The sequence below is a fragment of the Malus domestica genome, chromosome 14 (genome assembly GCF_042453785.1).
Source record: "Malus domestica chromosome 14, GDT2T_hap1".
NCBI classification, from domain to species: domain Eukaryota; kingdom Viridiplantae; phylum Streptophyta; class Magnoliopsida; order Rosales; family Rosaceae; genus Malus; species Malus domestica.
In genome coordinates, this window is record NC_091674.1 from 1,353,273 (window position 1) to 1,374,916 (window position 21,644).

Below are 21,644 nucleotides of genomic sequence, written 5' to 3' on the forward strand. Positions count from 1 at the left end.
TTGTTAATTACAACATGTACAATCCGTCAGGTGTGAGATTTTATCACAAAAGACCTCGGTATAAATTAGAGTGGGTGAGAATATTTAATTTTTTTTCTCATAAATACGATCAATGTGAAATATTTCAACAATGATAACCATACATTCAATAATTGTAATGTTTAATACACAATATTTAAGCTTAGAAGTGGGTTTTGAGATCAGTAAACAAATCAAAGACCATACTCTCAAACATAATCATCTTTTTTTTATTCTTTTTAATTTGTTTTTTTTCACCAAAAGGTTTTGCCACACGAGAACCTTCAACATTCTGAGCTGTTCCTTCCATCGGCATGGACAACGCCAACACCGATGCTTTTACATGATTTTGGACCGACTACATTTATTCCCTTTTTTTCTTCTTTTTACTTTTTATTTGCCTTTTTGTAAATGCCTCAATAGTCAATACTATTTCAGAAGGACAAAGAAAAAAAAGGAACAAATAACATAAAGAGAATTACACATGTCGTCTTTTGAGTTGTTGTAGTAACCGGTGGCAGATTTAGGATTCGAATATTGGACGTTTTGGTGTTAGAGGTCAAGTTTTTAGATAGAAGCTTAGCGAAGCGCACCAAAAATTTCAGTTTATTTACTGAAGCATTTCGTTGAACACCTATTGGTCTTGTTGTCGTCAGCAAACCACACATGTCAACAAATATCAACATCTGTCAAAGGGTGATATCGAGAGAATTCGTCAAGTGTTGTACGCAATCTGTTGAAATATGCCCAGTAGGTATTACTTCAAACACTTGAAAAGTACAAAAGGGACCTGTACAAAATATTTGGAGGATTCTCGGAAGATCTTCTTATGTATATTTTTCTAACTCCGACATGAGACCACGTTCCAGAGTGCGTGGCCCCTTATAGTAACAACACATACTAGACAGTAATTTTCACATTTTCGTTTTATTTTTTTACATTGTTTTACTTATGTTTATGATTTACTTATTCATTTCTCAAAAAATAAAAGCCAGAAATAACCAGTGTAAATGGATAAATGGGAGTATGAGAACTGCCACCCTATATACTTGCACGCACCTTAGAAACTACATGATGCAATGCAATTCGGAGATCTCGTTGCCGGTCATTTAGCTCTTTCCCAAAAATAGAGCACCCGAGCAACGAAACAAGATCTACCGACCCCTGAAATTGCTGTGTATTATGTAACAGCATTGCGGCTTTGACTAGAGAGAATTTTTCAAGTATCAGATATAAAGCGGTACTCCACATGTCCAAATACAATTAGAGGAAAATTATTTCATTTCCTGTGTCCCTCCACTATAAAGTACCCGTTCAAATACTGGGCAATTTGAAAAATGTCTATTAACTCGCCTAAAAAATGGTAGAAAAACCCCATTATATTGTGTTTTAGCTATATTTTCTCTTTGTCTAAAAAACAAAATCCCCATTCCCCATCCAATATTAGATTGTAAATATGGAAATATAGTTGGAAACATCCCACCTTAAAAAATGATTACTCAAAATTAACTTTTTTAGTCATTTTTATAGGAATTTCTCCAAAAAGACTAATGATCATGAGCGTTAGGTGACAAATTTGGTAAACGGCTATTGACGTCATATGATGTCAGCCACCGGTAAAACCCGCCGCCGGCACGTTTGCATTTTTCTGTTTTCTATTTAGAAAAATGCTAAAAAAAAAAACTAATGAAAATGATTTGAAAATTTTGAATTTTAATGATAAGGACAAAATAAAAGGTAAAGTAAATAGTAACATAATTAATTTTTTAATATAAAAATATGATTTTTCGTTAAAGTAATTAATATCAAAGATTTTTGGTTAAAGTTTCAATAAAAAAAAAAACATATTTGGGAGGACTGAACTGGAGGCTTATAAAAGAGGTAGAGAGAGAGACCACAAAACTGCCAAAACACCCTAAAAACCCAAAGAAATTAGAGAGCTTTTTATTTCCATTACATTTTACAACTAGCCTTTGCCTTTCTGTTTCTGATTTTTCTGTTGCCACATTGTGTGTATATATATACACACATATATACACACACACACGCATATATGCGTTGTTCTTCCTCTGTTTTTTCCTTGTTTTCTGAAGCAGAAAAGTCTCTGTATTTTTAGAAAAAAGGGGGAAAAGAAAAGAAACGGAGCTTTTTTTTTTTTCCAATACAAATAAATATTCAGTTCAGCCGGTCAATTGTTTCTGTGTTTTTCTGTGCATTTGAGCTTGAAATATCAAATGTGGTGGAGGTTGAACCACTGAAACTTCAGCTCTTCTCCATTTCCATCGTTTTTCCGATCAAACAAGTAAGTTCTCGTGATTTTTTTCATAAAAATCCACTTTTGTCTTCTGGGTTTTTCTCACAATCCAAAAAGTTTTTGTCTTTGCACTTTTTTTCTCTCCCATTTGCTCCTCCTCTGTTTTCTGCGACGAAAAATCGAAGAAAAACTCCCAAATGGAGCGACTGCCGACTGCGGCGATGCTCCCGGATTCATTTCTCGGCGCCAGAGACGACATTTCCATGCAAATGGGGTTGATTTGGGACCAGATCAAGGCCCCATTGATCGTTCCTATGCTGCGACTCGCCGTCGTTCTGTGTCTGATCATGTCGGTGATGCTCTTCGTCGAGCGGCTGTACATGGCGGTCGTCATCGTTCTGATCAAGTTCTTCGGGCGGAAGCCGGAGAAGCGGTACAAATGGGAGCCCATGAAAGATGACGTGGAGCTCGGGAACTCGGCTTATCCTATGGTTCTGGTCCAAATCCCAATGTACAATGAGCGAGAGGTCCTTATCCTTAAGTCTTTTCCTTAATTATGTTTTGAGGCGAAACGATAACTGTTTTATTTACGGTCTAGTTTTTGAGTTAATAACATTGATTAGGTTTGTGTTTTGGTGATTTCATTGTCGTTGCAGGTTTATCAGATTTCAATTGGAGCTGCATGCGGGCTTTCATGGCCGTCCGATAGGATCATCGTCCAAGTACTTGATGATTCAACTGACACAACCATCAAGGTCACTAGCAAAAATCTTTTCTTTTATACGTCTAAACAACCTAAATATTTGGAAAGGGAATTTGAGCACGAGTTTATTCGGCTGCCTGACCAACTGACTTAAACTACGCTTATAAAAACTCAAACATTTCATCAAATTTATACCAATTTTATATTTTCCTATGTTTTGGAATAATTCTCAAAGAAAATTTAGTTGGCTAAGCCATTCTGTTGGCCCCTTGAACCCAAATTTGAGTCACTTTTTCATAAATTAGAGTATTTGAGTAGTTTAGAATATTTCTCTTAAAGTAAATTGATGGAAATGATCAGCTTACAAATCTTAAGAGTTGATATAATTATTTTTTAGTATTGGTGGATATATCGTAAATATTCGATTGACATGTCATCTGTATTTGATTTTGATCAGTTCAACCATCGAAATTTGTAAAATTATTTTAGTCAATTTCCCCGTAAAAACAGCCCAAATGCTCAAATTTTTTAATTACCAAGTTAAAATTTGGAAATTTGGGTTGTACTAATTGTTAAATTAAAATGCAGGAGATGGTGGAGCTGGAGTGCCAAAGATGGGCAAGCAAGGGGATAAACATAAAGTACGAAATAAGAGACAACAGAAATGGCTACAAAGCTGGGGCGCTCAAAGAAGGCATGAAGCGCAGTTACGTCAAAAGCTGCGATTTCGTCGCCATTTTTGACGCCGATTTCCAGCCGGAGCCCGACTTTCTCTGGCGGACCATCCCCTTCCTCCTCCACAACCCTGAGCTCGCCCTCGTCCAGACTCGCTGGAAGTTCGGTTAGTTCTTTAATCCCCCATTACTCTCAATTCTTTGATTCGTTTGGCCGTTTTGAAATTGCTTTTGGATAAAACACTTATGCTCATACACACTTTTAATACAAGTGTTTGTGTAAAAGCACGTTGAAATTTATAAAGTATAAGTGCGTCTTAGAAAAACATTTGGTTGAAAGTGCTTATTTGAAAAGCATTTTTACGACCTCAGTGGTTTAAGTTTTTCTGTCGAAATTAATCAAAATCGCTTCCATAATCAAACAAGCGTTTTTTAGTTATTTCAGAATCTAATTCTTATTTTGTAATGTAGTGTTTAATTTGATTTTGGTTTATTTTAGTTGGGTTTTAAAATCAGATTTGTAAGGATTTTGAATATTTACGTATTGTGTTCATTCATTGTACATCGTATGTTATAAATAATTTAAAATTTTATTATTTAAAATTAAACTCGTAGTTGATAAAAATCATAAAGAACGAACACAATTCATAACTTCTCGGAATAGAGGATCCGGATTCCTAAACTCAGGATCTGTCTTGACTTGAAAACTGTCGGTGCCTCTGTGCTGGTTTGAGAAGATTTCTAGGAAGTAGGTGGGCCGCTCCTTGGGTTGTCCTTTTTCCTTTGCTGTGATTGTCTTGTCGCTTGTTTTGTTTGCCACGTGTCCGAACTTTCTGTCTCTTCTCTTTTCTTTAGAGTGTATGTTTGATGTTTTCGAAACACAATCACGTGACATGATTAAAAGGTCGTACCCAGTGCACAAGGCTCCCGCTTTACGCAAGGTCTGGGAGAGGTGAATGTCGGCTAGCCTTACCCCATTTTATGGAGAGGCTGCTCTCAAGTCTCGAACCCGAGACCTACCGCTCATGGGCGAAGGCACTTGCCATCGCACCAAGTGCGACCTCTAATCACGTGACATGATTATTTTATTAAAATTAAAACATGTAGTTTATATATAGTTGATAAACTATAAAAACAGAACATTTTGATCTTATTGTGCACACATATTGTAACATGTGAAAAAAGATCAGGATCATCTCTTGAGCTTAGGAGGTTGAGCCTCCTAAGTAAATCACACGATCGGTTAGATCAAAATTCAATTACTACAAACAGGAAGTCCCTCTAAAGTTATAATAATTGTAGTCGTTGAATTTTAATCCAACGGTCCGTGTGATTTGCTCAAGAGGCTCAGCCTCTTAAGCTCAGGAAAGGATCCTGATCCATGAAAAAATAGGACTTGGATTGTCTGCCCTCCCCATTCTATCGCCTCTTATTTTTGTGGTCACGGTTAAGCCACGTCAACATTTTATATTCCCATTGTTTTTTGTGTTATTATTTCTATAAAAAATTAATATAAAATATTAATATGGCTTAACCATGACCATATAAATAGAAGAGGATGAGAATTGTATAGGATGAGGGAGGCAGACAATCTAGGTCCAAAAAAATATCACTCGTAGCAGAGCATTTAGGTTACTTGGGAGTTGGGACCCACAGTCCAAAGCAACCCACACGAAAAATCAGTGTGGAAAATCAAAATCAATGGCATTGTTGCTATTTCCATCAATGCATGCAATTTTGAGGACCAGAAAACCCAGATGTTATTTTCAGCACTTTGTCTGTTTTAATCCGTCTAATACATCTGTGATGCTATTAACAATTAATATATTCGTTGTTGGTGTGTTGTGGGCATCTGTGGTCACAAATGGAGAAATGGCAAAGCTCTTAGCTGGATACATAATCCCCAAACTTTATTTTTAAAAGATATCATCTAGTGGTTTTGTCACGATAATTCATCTTTTTAAAGACTAAGAGATTAGCTAGTAATTTTATCATGATAGTCACTTTTTTTAAAGCTAAAAATATTCAAATAGGTATTTCAATCTCATTCTAACTATTATCGTGTGATTCAACAAACTTTTGGTTTTCATTAAATTATTTGACACATTTTGGCGCAAGTTAATTAGATATTGATAGGTTGACAGTAATTAAGTTGAAATCATTTAAAGCAAAACAACTTTTACAGAGGTTTGTTAGTGACATATCAGCTTTGTGGCTGAAGGCTTGGATGGACTATGTTGAAGGGTAACCTATAGTCTATGGAGATTAAATTCTAGGTCTTTTTGGGAATGATTTTGGAATTCGAGGTCTGTTTGGCAGAAATAATAAACAGTGCTTCTGAATAGTGTTTAGGGGTTTTTTCCAAAAGGAATGAGATTCATTCTTTCCGAATCTCTTCCATCAAAATCCACTAATCAATTAATCTGAATCTTTTAAATTTGATTCAACGATTAAAATTGTTATAATTTTTAAAATGACTCCATATTTATAGCCGATGGATTAAATTTCAAAGATTCGAGTTAATTGATTAGTGAACTTTGGTGGAAGAGATTTAGAGCTTTCCAAAAAAGTATTGGCCCTGGATCTCTTCCCTTTCCAAAAAAGTATTGGAATTTTAATAATTTTTGAGCTCGTTTAGAATTGCTTTGGTAAAAGATACTTTTGCACATAAAACATTTTTGTTTATAAGTGTTTTTATTGAAAGTGTTTTCTGAAAAGCAAATGGTATGAATACCTTTAACTTTCTCTCTCAAATCTAATCAAAAAAGCATATGTCATTATCCAAATGGAAGAACACTTAACAAAAATTTTCTCTTCACTTATACCGCTCTGTGTTCCTCGGGTACATTGAAAACTCTCTCCATGTTTGTACATAAAAATTTGCAAAGGCATGCATTGAAACATGGGACAGCAGCATGTGGCCATCTTTAATGGTGGACCTCAATTCTTTATATACCCTAGTCACACTCACACTCTCCTCTCTAACTTTTATACATATTTGACCTAACTTTCTGCTAGCTCATTACTTTTTGAAAACTCGAGCCGAATTTGCAGCAGCTGTTTTCAGACTTCTTTTTTCAATTATTTATTTTGGCAGTGAATTCAAATGAGTGCTTGATGACAAGAATGCAAGAGATGTCTCTGGATTATCATTTCACTGTCGAACAAGAAGTGGGCTCCTCCACTCACGCCTTCTTTGGATTCAATGGTAATTTACGCAAATTTTGAGCGGTCATGTGTTTGAATTGAGGGCTAATTCTGTTTCGATATACAATAATTTTATTTAGGCCCATAAAATCGACACATTGTTCAATAAAAGTGGCCCCACCCCACCATAGTATCATTATACGTGAGATTCATCTGTATTAGAAATGATGTATGTCAGTAAGTGTATCAATTCAGTCTGTCAACCAAGTCGAATTGCTCTTCAGTAGTCATTTAGTTACACAGTGGAGAAAACCAGCACACTCTCTAATAGTGGTGGACCCTATCGTTGTATGCAAAACTCATTTGTATTAGAGAGTCGTCTAAATAGTATTACTCTTCTTAATATATGTACTTTAACAGTCATTTTGTTATGAAGTGGAAGAAAATTGTATTACCATAAGCTAAATGGGTTGAGGTAGTATTATTAGTATGTATATGCTCAGTTCTGTTGGTATAATGATATAGGGACTGCTGGTGTATGGAGAATTACTGCAATCAATGAAGCCGGAGGGTGGAAGGACCGGACGACAGTGGAAGATATGGATCTGGCCGTTCGAGCGAGTCTCAAAGGCTGGAAATTCGTATATCTTGGTAGTATACAGGTACCATTACTGTCCTGTGCTTGTATATTTTTCTGCATTAACGTATTTTTGAGTGTTTAACCGATCGATCCAAATGTTGTGTTTTTGCTCACTAGTAGGGTTTAGGGTTTAGGAAAGCCAAAAAAAAGTTAGTTCTTTTGACTCAACGACGTACTGACATGAAACCCAACTTGTAGAGAGGGACAGATCTCTTAGCATTTGCATTACGTGAGATGCAAGTCTCATCTGACCTTTGGACGTATAAAACCGATTGTTTTGAATGCATTTTTAAGTTACATTTCATCAACTTTTGATTATGCCTCCACTTTGTTCCTAAAATTGGTAGATTTCAACTCCAAATGCACCGTAAACTTTGGATTCATGACGGATTTTGAGTGAAACATCATATCCTCATTTCGTTTGCTCTATAGGTGAAGAATGAATTGCCAAGCACTTTCAAGGCCTACCGATACCAACAGCACAGATGGTCTTGCGGTCCAGCTAATCTTTTCAGGAAAATGGTCATGGAAATTGTAAGAAACAAGGTGAGCGTTTTTCATAAATCGTATCAAATTTAACCAAGGGTGGGAGGTGAAGTGGAAATGAGTGAATAGCTAACCCTCTACCTTCATATGTTTAATGCAGAAAGTAACGTTCTGGAAGAAGGTACATGTGATTTACAGCTTCTTCTTTGTCAGGAAGATCATAGCGCATATCAACGCGTTTGTATTTTACTGCATTGTCTTGCCCTCAACTGTCATGGTTCCTGAGGTTGAGGTGCCAAAGTGGGGAGGGATTTATATTCCTTCCATTATTACCATTCTCAATGCAGTTGGCACTCCAAGGTCTGATTTCCTTTGAACTTCCGCTGTTTTTCCATTTCGATTTCTTTTTGTCTTCTACTCGGTTGGCATTTGATATTCATGTTCTACAATTTGCAGGTCAATCCACTTGTTGGTGTTCTGGATCCTATTTGAGAACGTCATGTCACTACACCGTACGAAGGCTACAATCATTGGTCTGCTAGAGGCTAGTCGAGTGAATGAGTGGATCGTGACTGAGAAACTTGGAGATGCTCTCAGGACTTTGAAGGCAGCCACGAAATTACCTAGAAAATCTCGATTCAGGATCGGAGAAAGGTACACATTCTCACATATACTACTTCCCCAAAATGAGAATTTGATGTTCGATAATGCCTGACCGCAATTTGCCATTTGTGTGTACTTTTTACATGTTAACAGACTTCATCTGTTAGAGCTAGCTGTTGGATTGTACCTCTTCTTCTGTGGCTGTTACGATTTTGTCTTTGGGAAGAACTACTTCTTCATGTTCCTTTACATCCAAGCAACTGCCTTCTTCATCATGGGTTTCGGGTATGTTGGGACATTCATTCCCAACTCTTAATCTGCAGAAACGCTATGAAATCATTCTCTTCTTCGAAGAACACCAGCGCGATTGTAAAGAGGGAGACCAACAACGAAAGGAAAAATGACGGCCAAATTTTTTACGTACAGCATAAGATATCGAGACTACTCGAAAAATTAGTTCTCTTGTGAATTGTCAAGAAAAGTAAGGAAATTAAGTTTTACAGATTGTTGTTATGGGAATGCAACACAAAAGGGGAAATGGCTTTTAGGTTGTAATTGTGAGATTTTTCTTTGATACTTTTTGTTTTCCATTTTTTGGTTTGATTTTGCTCAAATGAATAAACTCCATGGGAATGGAAGATGTCACAATTGTTCTCTCTCTCTCTCAAAATATGTACAAGAAAATTTGTTGCTTGGTATGGCTGCATGATTAGGGCATTTCTCCTAACGTGAAAACAAATGAGATTAAAATACGAAGTTTTTCTGTTTTTACAATAAATGCCTTATGGATGATATGATCAGATACTCGGAATTTTTCATGGTATTCAGATATAAAAAAATGATTCACTATCCTCTGTCCAACACCCATTCTTCCATTTCCGGATATCATCATAGCAATCTTATTATCTTTCAAAGAAAATACAAAAATAGTAGAAAATGACACATTTATGTAGCCCCACAAAAGTGGATCAGACATTGAATTACAAAATGTATGGTCTTCTCACTTATGAGATTTTTTAGTATGTTCCGAAGTATTATATACCATATAGTTTTTAGCCGTTAAATTCTTGATACAACGACTAAATTTTAACGAAATAAATCAGTATAAGATACTTGGGAGCATGATACAAATTTACTTTGTGTTGGTCCAGCCATAACAGCTGTCAGATGCAAGCATATAAGCCCTTGAATTAATACTGGAAAATGGTTTTATGGTACCCACAACCTACTAAAATGTTTGGTTTGGTTGGTGAAGGGGTTGGTCACATATCTTCTGTAATTTTTTGTTCGTTGATTATTTTTAATTTATTTGATTTGATGGTTTGAAAAATTAAAACGAGGTGTGTAGGTAACACCGTCCTAACCAAGGGTGTTAGAAACATTTGTGTTGGTCTTTGGAGGAAGGTCTTGTTATTCTATATGCCTTACCAATTACCATTGACACGTTTTGTATTATGGGTAATGGATTTGTTTAACTGAAATTGGAGTATTGGTCCCTCAACAATAACTGAATTTAAGTTTTAGTCTTTGAATTTAAAATCCAATCAAATTGGTATTTGCATTTGAAAAAAATATAAAGAGCATTAGTTCCTATGCCAACTCTGAGAATTTCTGTCAAAATTAAGCACTTGAAAAGTAGGTAATCCTCCTTTTAGGAAACAAATTGGAGAAAGGGCGTGCTTATCACGTGCTTAAATTTGGCGGAAATCTCACGAGATTGACATCAAAATCTCAATTAAATACATTCCCTCAATTTGTGAATCCAAAAAAAATTTGGACAAAAAAAAATAAAAAAATTGGCCCAATGAAAAAGCCCATTGAAGAGCCTTCAAAGTTCAAAATCCATGAAGAAATCTCCATTGTTCTTTTGGGTTTTAATTACAAAGAGGGTTTTAGAAGGGTTTAACGATCAAATTAAGAACAACAAAAAAAAAAGAAGGGATTTAGGGTTTTTGAAGGGTCAATCAAAATCCCTACTCCTCCTCCTCTGCGCTCTGCCGTGACTGCACCTCTCCTCCACCTCCAGGCGGTGGCTACTGTGGACTGCTGCTAACTCCTTCCTCATGTAAGTGTGTTTCTTTTTCCTTTTGTTCTTGAATTTCAGGGTTTAGCGATTTGTGGAATTGGGGAAATTAGGGACTGGAATTTTGAACCTGAATCACTGAATTCAGTAGTCTTCCTCTCTCTAGCTGCCTCAAAGTCGGAAAATTGACAAAATTAAATCATGAATTATACTGAAAGTAACAAATAAATAACAGATTGGCCGAATTTGGGAGTGTTAAGTGTTAGGTTTTATGAGGTTTGAAGGAACGACTATTGAATTTGAGTTAAGAAATTTTCAAGTACGTTTGTTTTTCTCGAGAATGCGTGTTGGATGAGTCGAATTTAGGTGTTGTGTAGCTCTCATTCGTGACGTTCCGGTTTGTGTATTTGGATTCTATCCCCTCATTGCAATATTTGTAGGCTATGTTTGGGTGAGGGATTTCCAAGTCCCAAGGGATTGATGCCAAGTTTGTAATAAAATGTTAGACAGGAGGGATTAGAACAACTCCCACGTATGGACTTCTACGTACGGATTTGCAAATCGTTCTCACAGCCTTTGTAATACATCTACACTTTTTTTTGTCATCAACAGGTGTGAACTTGGGGGAATGTCGTAGAAACGAAGGAGACTAGTTTGACAAAATCCTTCTGCTAATGAAATTTGGATTCGAAGTTCAGCCCTTTGCAGTTTTAATACCTGGGTCCGTAACTGATTACAGACCGAGACTCTGAAAAGTTGAAAATGGCAAGACGTGTCTATCTCCTTCCCAAATCCGTATTGAATGCCATCAACAAACCTCAAAATCCCATCTCAGTCCCTCTATCTTTCAATCTCTGCACAGACTCTGCTGACAACCAAACTCATCAACCACAGATCGAAGGCCCAACAGAGAACCACAACCCCACCAACATCCACGACCAACAACGCCATGAGCAAGTCCGAAAACTCCGAGTCCTTCTCCAGCAGGGTCGCTCTGAAACAGCGCGAAGGCTCATCAAGTCTCTCATTCTCCCCGGTTCACCCTTCTCTTCCCCCACTGAACTCTACACCCTGTTTTCTCTCTCTGCACCCTCCATGAAACCCACATTCTGCGACATGCTTTTAGCCGCTTGTTCAGAGTCTAAGATGCCGACTGAAGCAGTAGAATTGTACAGTTTGATGAGGAAAAGTGGTACACGCCCTTGCTTAGCTTCTGTCAATGTGATGCTTGAATCTTTGGTGACTTCAAAACAGTTTGGTAAGACCCTTGAATTGTTTTCGGAGATTTTCGAGTCAGGTCAGGGCATTCGACCTGATAAGTTCACGTATGGGAAGGCAATACAAGCTTCTGTAAAGTTAGGGGACCTGGAAAGGGCTGGTCAGCTAGTGAATTCAATGAAGATGAAGCGGATGAATCCAGGTGTGTTTGTGTATAATGTTTTACTCGGTGGGCTGTGTAAAGAGAAGAAAATGAGGGACGCACAGAAGGTGTTTGATGAAATGATTGAGGGAAAGGTGACCCCGAATTTGGTTACGTACAATACGATGATTGATGGGTGTTCTAAGGCGGGTGAGTTGGAGAAGGCCTTTGAATTGAGAGACAGGATGAAGGATGAGAATGTGGAAGCTAATATGGTCACATATAATACAATGCTCAGTGGACTTTGTCGGGTGAAGAGAATCGAGGACGCGAAAAGGATTTTGGAAGAGATGGAAGCTCACAGCTTTGCACCTGATGGTTTTACTTATAGCATACTCTTTGATGGGCATTTCAGGTGTGGGGATGGTGAGGGGTCACTGGCTTTATTTGAAGAAGCAATTAGTAAAGGTGTGAAGATTAATGGTTATACTTGTAGCATTTTGTTGAATGGCTTGTGCAAGGAAGGAAACATTGAGAAGGCAGAGGAGGTTTTGAAGAAACTAATGGAAACTGGTTTTATTCCAGATGTAGTAGTATATAATACTATTGTCAGTGGTTATTGTCGAAGGGGTGAGATAGACAAAGCCATTTTGGCCATTGAACAAATGGAAGTACGCGGGTTGAAGCCGAACTGCATCACCTTCAATTCTTTGATTGACAAGATCCGTGAGACAAAGGATATGGATATGGCTGAGGAATGGGTGAAGAACATGGCAAAGAAGGGAGTTTTTCCAAATTTGGAGACATATAACATCCTTATTAATGGCTACGGGCAGATGTGTGTATTCGATAAGTGTTTCCAGATTGTTGAAGAGATGGAAAATAAGGGGATTAAGCCAAATATTGTGAGCTATGGTTCTCTTGTAAATGGTTTATGCAAGGACGGGAGGCTTCTTGAAGCTGAAATAGTATTGAGGGACATGCTAAGCAGAGGGGTTTTGCCAAATGCACAAATATATAATATGCTCATTGGTGGTTGCTGTACGGTGGGGAATCTGAAAGATGCTTACAGATTCCTCGATGAGATGGCGAAAACTGGGATAAGTCCCACACTTGTAACCTACAATGCACTCATTCATGGACTCTGCAAGAAAGGACGGTTGATGGAAGCTGAAGACCATGCATCTCAAATTACAAGTAGCGGTTATAGCCCGAATGTGATTACATACAACTCCCTAATTTCAGGTTATTCTGATGCTGGAAACACCCAGAAATGTCTGGAATTGTTTGAAACTATCAAGAGTCTGGGCATGAAACCTACTTTGTATACATATCATCCTCTAATTAGTGGGTGTATCAGGGAAGATATGGCATTAGCAGAGAAGCTATATGGTGAAATGCTACAGATGGGCTTGGTTCCTGACCGGGTTGTATATAATGCACTCATTCACGGTTACGCAGAGCACGGAGACACTCAAAAGGCACTTGCTTTGCACTCTGAGATGGTAAACCAGAATGTTTATGTTGACAGGATGACATATAATAGCTTGATTCTGGGGCACTTCAAGCAAGGAAAAATTTCAGAGGTAAAGGACCTAGTAAATGATATGAAGGCTCAAGGATTGACTCCTAAAGCTGATACGTATAGCTTACTTGTTAAGGGACACTGTGAACTGAAGGACTTCAGTGGTGCCTATTGTTGGTACAGGGAACTGTTTGAGAATGGTTTTCTTCTAAATGCCTCGACGTGCCATGAACTTACATCTGGCCTTCAAAAGGAGGGGAGGTTGCGAGAGGCTGAGATTGTCTGTTCAGAAATGAGCGCCAAAGGAATGAATGACTGCAGTTCTAATGAGGATGTGTTTTCTGTTGCCAACGTCTAGGGAACAGATGTTTGCCGTTCTTGAAGTTCTCAGCACAAGAATTGGCCAAGATATATCCCATAGCGTACATCTCCGCTGGCAGCCTGGCGTATCCTTGAAGGAGAGCACAGTAAACTCCAAAAAGGAGTTGGTCAGATAAGTTCAGAAGTAATCCTGCAAAGATTGGCCGGTGGAAGTGAGCAAGGAGCTTTTCGTTGTTTCGTGGACTTGGGAGAGAGTTATCGATGTGAATAAGCTTCGAGCATCCCATATCTTCTCCATAAAAACCCAAAAATGTATGGTGTCCGTATAAGTTTATGATGAATTTTAGTGCTGTATACCTTGTTTATCCTATTCGTCTTCAATGTGAATAAGCTTTTGGATTGGCGTTCTGAAAAGTTGCAATCTTCAAAGCTGTTTCAAAGCTCTTTGTTTTACTGGAAAATGGATATATGTTGTCGAACGTTGATGCATCTAATTTGAGCATGGTTTTCTTCTAACCGTCTCCCCGTGCAATGAACTTACATATGGCCTTCAAGAGGAGGTGAGGTTACGACTTACCAGAGCTCGGGATCATCTGCTCAGAAATGACGGTCAACGGAACGGATGATCGCAACTCTAGTGGGGATGTGTTTTCCGTTGCCAAAGACGTAGGGATCATATGTTTAGTGTTCGTGAAGTTCACGGCGCGAGAACTAGCCAAGATCGATATCCGTATAGAAATGTTGCTAAACCAGTAGCCCGGCAACGAACCTTCATTTCTCTTCAAGTTTTATGCTCTCCGGGAGGGAAAGCAATGCATCGGGCTGAAGACGGTTTTTCAAGGGCCACTGCATTAGAAGTGGTCTCTCTGGATCATTAGAAGTTCCTGGCTGCAATGACATGAAATGTTGATGGTTTGCTTTCATTTCTGCCATGTTTGTGATTGCTTCTGCAAGGGCACAAACCGCTACATGATAGCCAAAGCGCTTCTACTTGCGTTTTGTAGAAAAACTTAAAAGTGCTTGAGTCATGGAAGGGCTTCTAGCATAAGTACTTTCTGGAAATGCAATTCCAAACAGGCCATGATACTAAATATTACCATGCCAAAACGCAAACAATTCATCACGAAAATTCGAAAACCAGAATTTTCTACAACCATCAAATCAGAAAAAAAAAAAAAAAAAAAAAAAACCCAACTGATTTTATTAGATTGGAATGGAAAATCGAACTCATTACCTTGGCTGCAAAGCTACTCTTAACCATCTGAGCTACAAGCTCGCAACACAGTATTCTACTCATAAATTAAGAACAAAAACAAAAAAAACAAAAAAAAAACAAAAAACCAAAAAAAAAAAACCTTACGAAGCTAACAACCACCGTCACCGCCGCCGCGAGAAGCAAATTCAGAGCACTTTGAGAATGTCCTCAGCTCCACTGGAGGTAAAGGCACCGCCTTCCTCCAAATTCAAGACCTTAACAACGCCATCCTCCGCCAAAAGCGAGTACCTTCTGGACCTGACGCCCAGCCCCACCGGCTTATCGCTCAAATCGAGCTCCGCCCCAATCGCCCTCGTGAAATCACCGTTCCCATCGGACAGCAGCAGCACCTCGTCGCCGATGTTGAGATTCTCCTTCCACGCCTTGAGCACGAAGACGTCGTTGACCGCAATGCAGGCGATGGTCTCGACGCCCTTCGCCTTGAGCTCACCCGACTTCTCCACGAATCCCGGGACGTGCTTCTGGGAGCAGGTCGGGGTGAAGGCGCCGGGGACGGCAAAGAGGACGGCCTTCTTGGATTTGGTGAGCTCGGAGACAGTCACGGTTTGGACGTCGCCGGCGGCGTCGAGGTACGCGAGGGTGGCTTCGGGGAGCTTGTCGCCGACGGCGATGGCGGCGGATATAGGTTTGGCAGCGGTGGTGGAGAAGCGGAGGAGGGGTTTTGGGTGTGGGGAGTGTTTGAGGGGGAGAGGGGTGTAGGAGCTTTTGGAGGAGAGGGATTTGGGTGAGAAGAGAGACGTTTTGGGTGGTGCGGCGGCGGTGGTAGTGGAGAAAGAGAGGGACTTGGGGGCGGTCAGGAGCCTTGAGACTGTGAGGGAGGCTGCCATTTTTGGTGGTTTGGGTTTTAGAGAGTGAGAGAGTGAGTTTGAGATGGGAGAGAGAGACTGGTAAGCTTTGGCATGCAGGGTTTGCTGGGTACGCTGGGTTTGTTGGGTTTAAGGGTTTTTAGCGGAGGGAACAATGAGAGGTTGTTGTGAAGAGGGTCGGATAGATAGAGGATTTATTGGACCCTTCTGTTGTGTGGGCATGTGAGTTTCCATATACCTCCAACTTTGCCACCATAAAAATTATCAACGTATATATGACATGTTCTTGGTTATGTTCACTCGGATATGTCCTTCTCTCCACAAAGAAACTTGATAATTAGAACGGCTAAAGTAAAAATATCGTTGTATTAAAAAAAATCATATAATTTAGTAAAAAAAATTAATAAAAAATTGAACTTTATTCCTCCTCAGTACAATTCATTTCAGTTTAAAGGATATCGTCCTATTACATATTAATAAACATGTCATAAAGTAGTTGAGTTCTATAACTTGTCTTTAGGGTTAGTTTGAATGTGCTCTTAAAATAACTAAAAACGCTCTTGATGAGAGTGCTTTTGAAACAAATCCTTAGTAAAATGCAATTGAATTTTGAAAAATACTTAAAATGTTTCCTACAAGAAGCACAAGCACTTCACAAATTATTACACTAAAGCCATAAGTTAGAACTCAAGCGTTTAATCTTGATGTAGTCTAACGTATGGTGATTAGTAGCGCTAAAATATAAAATAGTAAGTTGATAGGCTTTAAACATATTTCTGTGTTTAACATCACAAAATGGAGGGTCTTAGTGTAATGAAAATATTACTTTCAATTTTTTTTTTTTACCAAAAACGCTTTCAATTATTTTAAAATCATATACAAATGAACTCTTAATTCACCTTTTATCAATAAAAACTTTCAAATTATGGTACATAACTTGTCAAATGATGCTCTCAGAATTTGTCATATAGCATCGCGCCACACGTGGTAGTCTAGTAGGTTTATGTCGGCATGTGTCACGTGAGATCACGTGTTGTACTTGACACATGTTGAAAGATTTTTCAGTGTGATTGGCACACGCAATGATACATCACGTGTCTGTAGACATCGAAATTTTGGTAAATAAATGTTGACCGATAAATCAAAGTTTCAACGCTCATATATATTACATAAATTTTACACGTAGCATATGACTCGACGAAAAATTGAAATGAGTCGGAAAAGTCATCAAACAGGACACGTGTCAACACATGGCAGAAACGACTTATTTCATCTGGAATATTATATTCAAAATTAGGCCTTGGAAAATTCTATAAATAGAAGCCAATTTCATTTCATTTTAGAAAGGAATTCATATTACACCTTGAAGCTCTAAAGCTCTGAAACTCCGAAGCTCTCAAGCATCCAGATTCCCGAAGAATCAAGAAAGCCTTCTTCGTTCTTCGTTCATCGTTCTTCCAAGATCAAGCCCCGACGGCCCTTGAAGAAAGTGTTCTTCGTTCATCGTTCTTCCAAGATCAAGCCTCGACGGCCCTTGGATCAACAATCATCCACCTTCAAGATCAAGCCCCGACGGCCCCTTGAAGAACTTCCACCAATTCAAGATCAAGCCCCGACGGCCCTTGAAGAAAGTGTTCTTCGTTCATCGTTCTTCCAAGATCAAGCCCCGACGGCCCTTGGATCAACAACATCAACAAATCCACACAACCGTTCTTCAAGATCAAGCCCAAAAGCCCTTTGAAGATCCGTTCATCACTGTTATTCAAGATCAAGCCTCAACGGCCCTTGAAGAAACGCTCATCCTCAAGATCAAGCCCCAACGGCTCCTTGAAGATTCACTCAAATCCACCTTCAAGATCGAGTCCACGGCCCTTGAAGAACGTTCATCCTTAGATCAAGCCCAACGGCCATTTGGATCAATTGCACATCCACAAATCAACACCTTACGGAGATCGAATCAGATGATCAAATTTAAGAGAGATTGTAACCCAAAATCATCAAATACAAATATTATTTTGTGCACGTTGTTCTTATCTCTTTCCTTTCAGGAAATTTTCGTGTTCACAAATTTGGCACGCCCAGTGGGACCATCTTTACCTCTCATCTCTTTCTCCGTTCAAGAAATTTAAGCACACTTCCAAAATTAATGGCATCAAGGAAGGCTCAAACTGTTCCCGCAATCGGCGCAAAGAACAAGAGCGTCCTCGTCGCAAGTGGTGTCACTTTGGGCATCACGACTCGAAGCAAGACAAGAGCTACTTCTGCCGCCTCTTTCACCTCTGCATCAACTCTGCCAAGGGAACAAGAGCACCCAAGGCACAAGTCTGTGATCACCTTAGCCTCACTAAGGGCACCAAGGGGGGAAAGCCCAAGGAAATACTCCAAATCCATGCTCTCCGATGCCGATTCAAGCGGCAGTTCAGCCATGCAAGTCATGACCACTGGAGCAACTTCAATCGATGAGCAGCTGGCTTAAATGAATGAAGCAATCGCAAGGCTAACCCGAACTGTGGAAGAAAAAGACTTGCAAATTGCAGCACTAGTCAATCGATTGGAGGCGCAGGACGGCGAGAAACCCGACCCAGAGGATGATCCACTAAAGGAATGAATTGGCGGAGAAGATGAGCTTCCAGTGAAGAAAATCGATGTGAAGTTGGAGCCAGACCAAGCAGCGGCACTCATAGGATCTCTTTCTATCCAGCAGCTGCAAGAGATGATCACCAATACCATCAAGGCACAGTACGAAGGGAGCTCTTATGCCTCCACGTTGTACTCGAAGCCTTACTCCAGGAAGATCGACGCCTTAAGGATGCCAAGGGGCTATCAACAGCCGAAGTTCATGCAATTTGACAGAAAGGGAAACCCGAAGCAACATGTCGCACATTTCGTCGAAACCTGTAACAATGCAGGGACGGAATGAGATTACCTCGCTAAGCAGTTTGTACGCTCGTTAAAAGGAAACGCCTTTGAGTGGTACACGGACCTGGAGCCCGAGTCCATCAACAGTTGGGAACAGTTGGAAAGGGAATTCCTCAACCGCTTCTATAGTACCTGCCGCACTGTGAGCATGCTAGAGCTGACGAGCACGAAGCAATGGAAGGAAGAACCAGTTATGGACTACATCAACCGATGGCGTAATCTAAGCCTCGACTGTAAGGACAGACTCTCCGAGATTTCTTCAATCGAGATGTACATCCAGGGCATGCAATGAGGTTTACAATACATCCTTCAAGGTATCAAACCACGAACTTTTGAAGAATTAGCCACCTGTGCCCACGACATGGAGTTGAGCATCGCCCACCATGGAAAGAATGAGCCAATCACTGATTTCAAAAGGGATAAGGTGTTTACTTCAAGAGCAGACAATCATGGGAAAAAGCCCGCCAAGAAAGCTTTTACCACCAATACCACCCCTATCAAGACCTCGTCCGCACCCTTCAAAATCTCCTTCAATAACAAAGCAAATGAGATAAAAAGAAGTGAGACTTCCCACACTCAAGATAGGTACAAAAACACCTTGAGGGAACTGAAGCAGAAGGTATACCCTTTTCCGGACTCCGACATGGACGCCATGCTGGACGACCTACTGGAGAAAAAGGTGATTAAGTTGCCTGAATGCAAACACCCTGAAGAGATGAATCGCATTAACGATCCCAAGTACTGCAAGTACCATCGTATCGTGGGTCATCATGTGGGCAAGTGTTTCATCCTAAAAAAACTCATCATAAAGTTGACACAGCAAGGGCGGATTGAGCTCGACCTAGAAGACACAGACGCAACGCAGACCACTACGATCGTGTTCGGATCCTTTGATCCCGTGCCTCTTCAAGAAATACCTGACCATTCCTATCAATGCACAAGCTACACGGCACCTTCTGCACAACCATCATTGGGGGCAAACGACCAGGATGCACCTATCGATGATGAAGAAGGGTGGACATTGGTGACCTATAAGAAGACGAGGAAGCCAAGACCACAAGCTATAAAGCCAAATGGGGAGCGAGCGAGAAAGCACCGCCGCTGCAACAATAGGAAGCCTAAAAGAAGCATAAGAGCTGCTAAGCCAACATATGCTGGGGAACCTATGGAGCAAGAGCCACGTATTCCCGTCTCCTTGCGCGAATACTTCCCGGAGGACTTTTTCCAACAGTGCATTATCACTGCATGTCACATGGTCGAAGTAGAAATGGAAGAACCCTCAAAAGGCAAAGATATCACCACTGAGGGGGGAAAAGACTCTTACAACTGAAGAAGGTCTGCCAACACACTTTAGCATCGAGGGAGCGCTCCAGTTGCTAAAAAAGAAGCGAAAAGTACTGGCAGCGGTCTTGGCAAGTTCCAACGACCATGAAGTGTAAGAAAGCAAGAACGAAAGCTTGAAGCTTCGACCACATGAATGTGCCACATGCTGTGCCGCCGAGGACGTAATCCACTTCATCGACGAAGACTTGATGCTAGGATCCAAGCCTCACAACCGACCTCTCTTCATCTCTGGTTACGTAAAGGAGCACAAAGTCAGCCGCATGCTTGTGGATGGCGGATCAGCCATAAATATCATGCCAAAGTCAACAATGACCACAATCGGCATCAAGGTGGATGAACTGTCCCTAAGCCGTCTACTAATCCAAAGAGGACAAAGAGCGATGGGCATGATCCGAGTAGAGATGACCATTGGTGAACTCAAGTCAATCACAATATTCCACGTAATTGATGCAAGAATTTCCTACAGTTTGCTCTTAGGAAGGCATTGGATCCATGCGAATGGAGTAGTACCGTCCACCCTTCACCAATGCTTAAAATTTTACCGAGAATGAGTGAAGGTGATCTATGGTGACACCAAGCCATTCACCGAAACCGAATCACATTTCGCAGACGCCAAGTTCTACATGGATGAAGACATGGTGCCTGAAACTCTTCCAAAATAGATCAAATCCATGGGCAAAGCAACACCTAAAAAACAGGAGTGGCAAGCCGTGCCCAAGAAGCAAGAAGAAGAAGCTATGTCATCTTCAAGCAAAAACGACGATGAGCTTGCTAAACCTGCAACAACCAGAGGGAATAGGACACCCTCAAATGGACCAAACATACCCGTTTTTCGATACATCCCAACGTTGAGAAGAAAGAATGGTTAATCCCCGTTTGAAACTGCAGCAAGCAAAGCCGATGCACAGCGGCACATGGATAATGTAAAGTTGCTCAAAACGAATGCAAATATAGTGATTAGCATTACCACTATTTAAGAATGGTGAACAAAAAATGCACCTGTGAGATGCCAACCAGGTTGGACTTGTGGGTCAAATCAAAGATGAAGTGTACACTTTTGTTTTTTTAAAGTAATGATAATTAATTGAAATAAATAAGGACAATAACTTAGAAATGGACTCTATTGGATGGAAATAACAGATTTATCCATAATTCTATATAACCATATATATTTTGCAATCGCATAATTATTTTTATTTATGTTCATTTATGCGAGTTCCGTTCTCCTAGACTTTATGATCTAAGAAAATTTTGGTCAAACACCATTCAAAGTTAATATAACGATAGAAGATAAAGCACAACAATAAAAATTATAAACGACTGCATACCATTAAATTAAAATCGAACAATGTAATGTATAACCACACATTTACCTGGTCATGTAATCTATGGTCATTACGCATGTATGTATACGTATACGTACACATATATATGTACATGGAATCCAAAAGCTGATAAGAGAGATGTTGCAGTTTTGTGTTGGGAGTCAAGCTGTAACATGCTGCAAGAGAGAATATTGCCTTGGCAGCTGAGCATCCTCATCGA

At 39.8% G+C, this 21,644-nt stretch overlaps 3 protein-coding genes across 4 annotated transcripts; 2 read left to right on the forward strand and 1 right to left on the reverse strand.

The window, feature by feature from the left end:
• Window positions 1–1,896: 1,896 nt before the first annotated feature.
• Window positions 1,897–9,173, forward strand: LOC103424228 (glucomannan 4-beta-mannosyltransferase 9-like). Of its 2 annotated transcripts, XM_070812021.1 has the most exons (10): window positions 1,923–2,320; window positions 2,390–2,799; window positions 2,929–3,027; window positions 3,564–3,816; window positions 6,747–6,857; window positions 7,322–7,458; window positions 7,869–7,982; window positions 8,083–8,282; window positions 8,379–8,576; window positions 8,679–9,173. In XM_070812021.1, exons 2-10 carry the CDS (start codon window positions 2,470–2,472, stop codon window positions 8,839–8,841), a joined length of 1,605 nt encoding a protein of 534 aa, XP_070668122.1. In that variant the 5' UTR covers window positions 1,923–2,320; window positions 2,390–2,469; the 3' UTR covers window positions 8,842–9,173. The 2 variants fall into 2 exon arrangements, with proteins under 2 accessions (XP_028948323.2, XP_070668122.1); XM_029092490.2 differs by having other exon boundaries at window positions 1,897–2,799.
• A 1,231-nt stretch (window positions 9,174–10,404) lies between these two features.
• On the forward strand, window positions 10,405–15,992 carry LOC114820983 (pentatricopeptide repeat-containing protein At5g12100, mitochondrial-like). The gene is made up of 2 exons (XM_029092474.2): window positions 10,405–10,590; window positions 11,161–15,992. Exon 2 carries the CDS (start codon window positions 11,311–11,313, stop codon window positions 13,789–13,791), a length of 2,481 nt encoding a protein of 826 aa, XP_028948307.2. The 5' UTR covers window positions 10,405–10,590; window positions 11,161–11,310; the 3' UTR covers window positions 13,792–15,992.
• On the reverse strand, window positions 14,934–15,857 carry LOC103413460 (peroxiredoxin-2E-2, chloroplastic-like). Its single transcript, XM_008351924.4, has one exon. It carries the CDS (start codon window positions 15,855–15,857, stop codon window positions 15,156–15,158), a length of 702 nt encoding a protein of 233 aa, XP_008350146.1. The 3' UTR covers window positions 14,934–15,155.
• Window positions 15,993–21,644: the final 5,652 nt, after the last annotated feature.

Excerpts from the sequence above, each read along its gene's own strand:
- LOC103424228 (XM_029092490.2), top strand. The coding sequence starts at position 2,470 with ATGGAGCGACTGCCGACTGCGGCGATGCTCCCGGATTCATTTCTCGGC. Across the intron at positions 3,028-3,563 it reads CAACTGACACAACCATCAAG|GAGATGGTGGAGCTGGAGTG; the intron begins GTCACTAGCAAA and ends ATTAAAATGCAG. Across the intron at positions 8,577-8,678 it reads CGATTCAGGATCGGAGAAAG|ACTTCATCTGTTAGAGCTAG; the intron begins GTACACATTCTC and ends ACATGTTAACAG.
- LOC114820983 (XM_029092474.2), top strand. The coding sequence starts at position 11,311 with ATGGCAAGACGTGTCTATCTCCTTCCCAAATCCGTATTGAATGCCATC.
- LOC103413460 (XM_008351924.4), bottom strand. The coding sequence starts at position 15,857 with ATGGCAGCCTCCCTCACAGTCTCAAGGCTCCTGACCGCCCCCAAGTCC.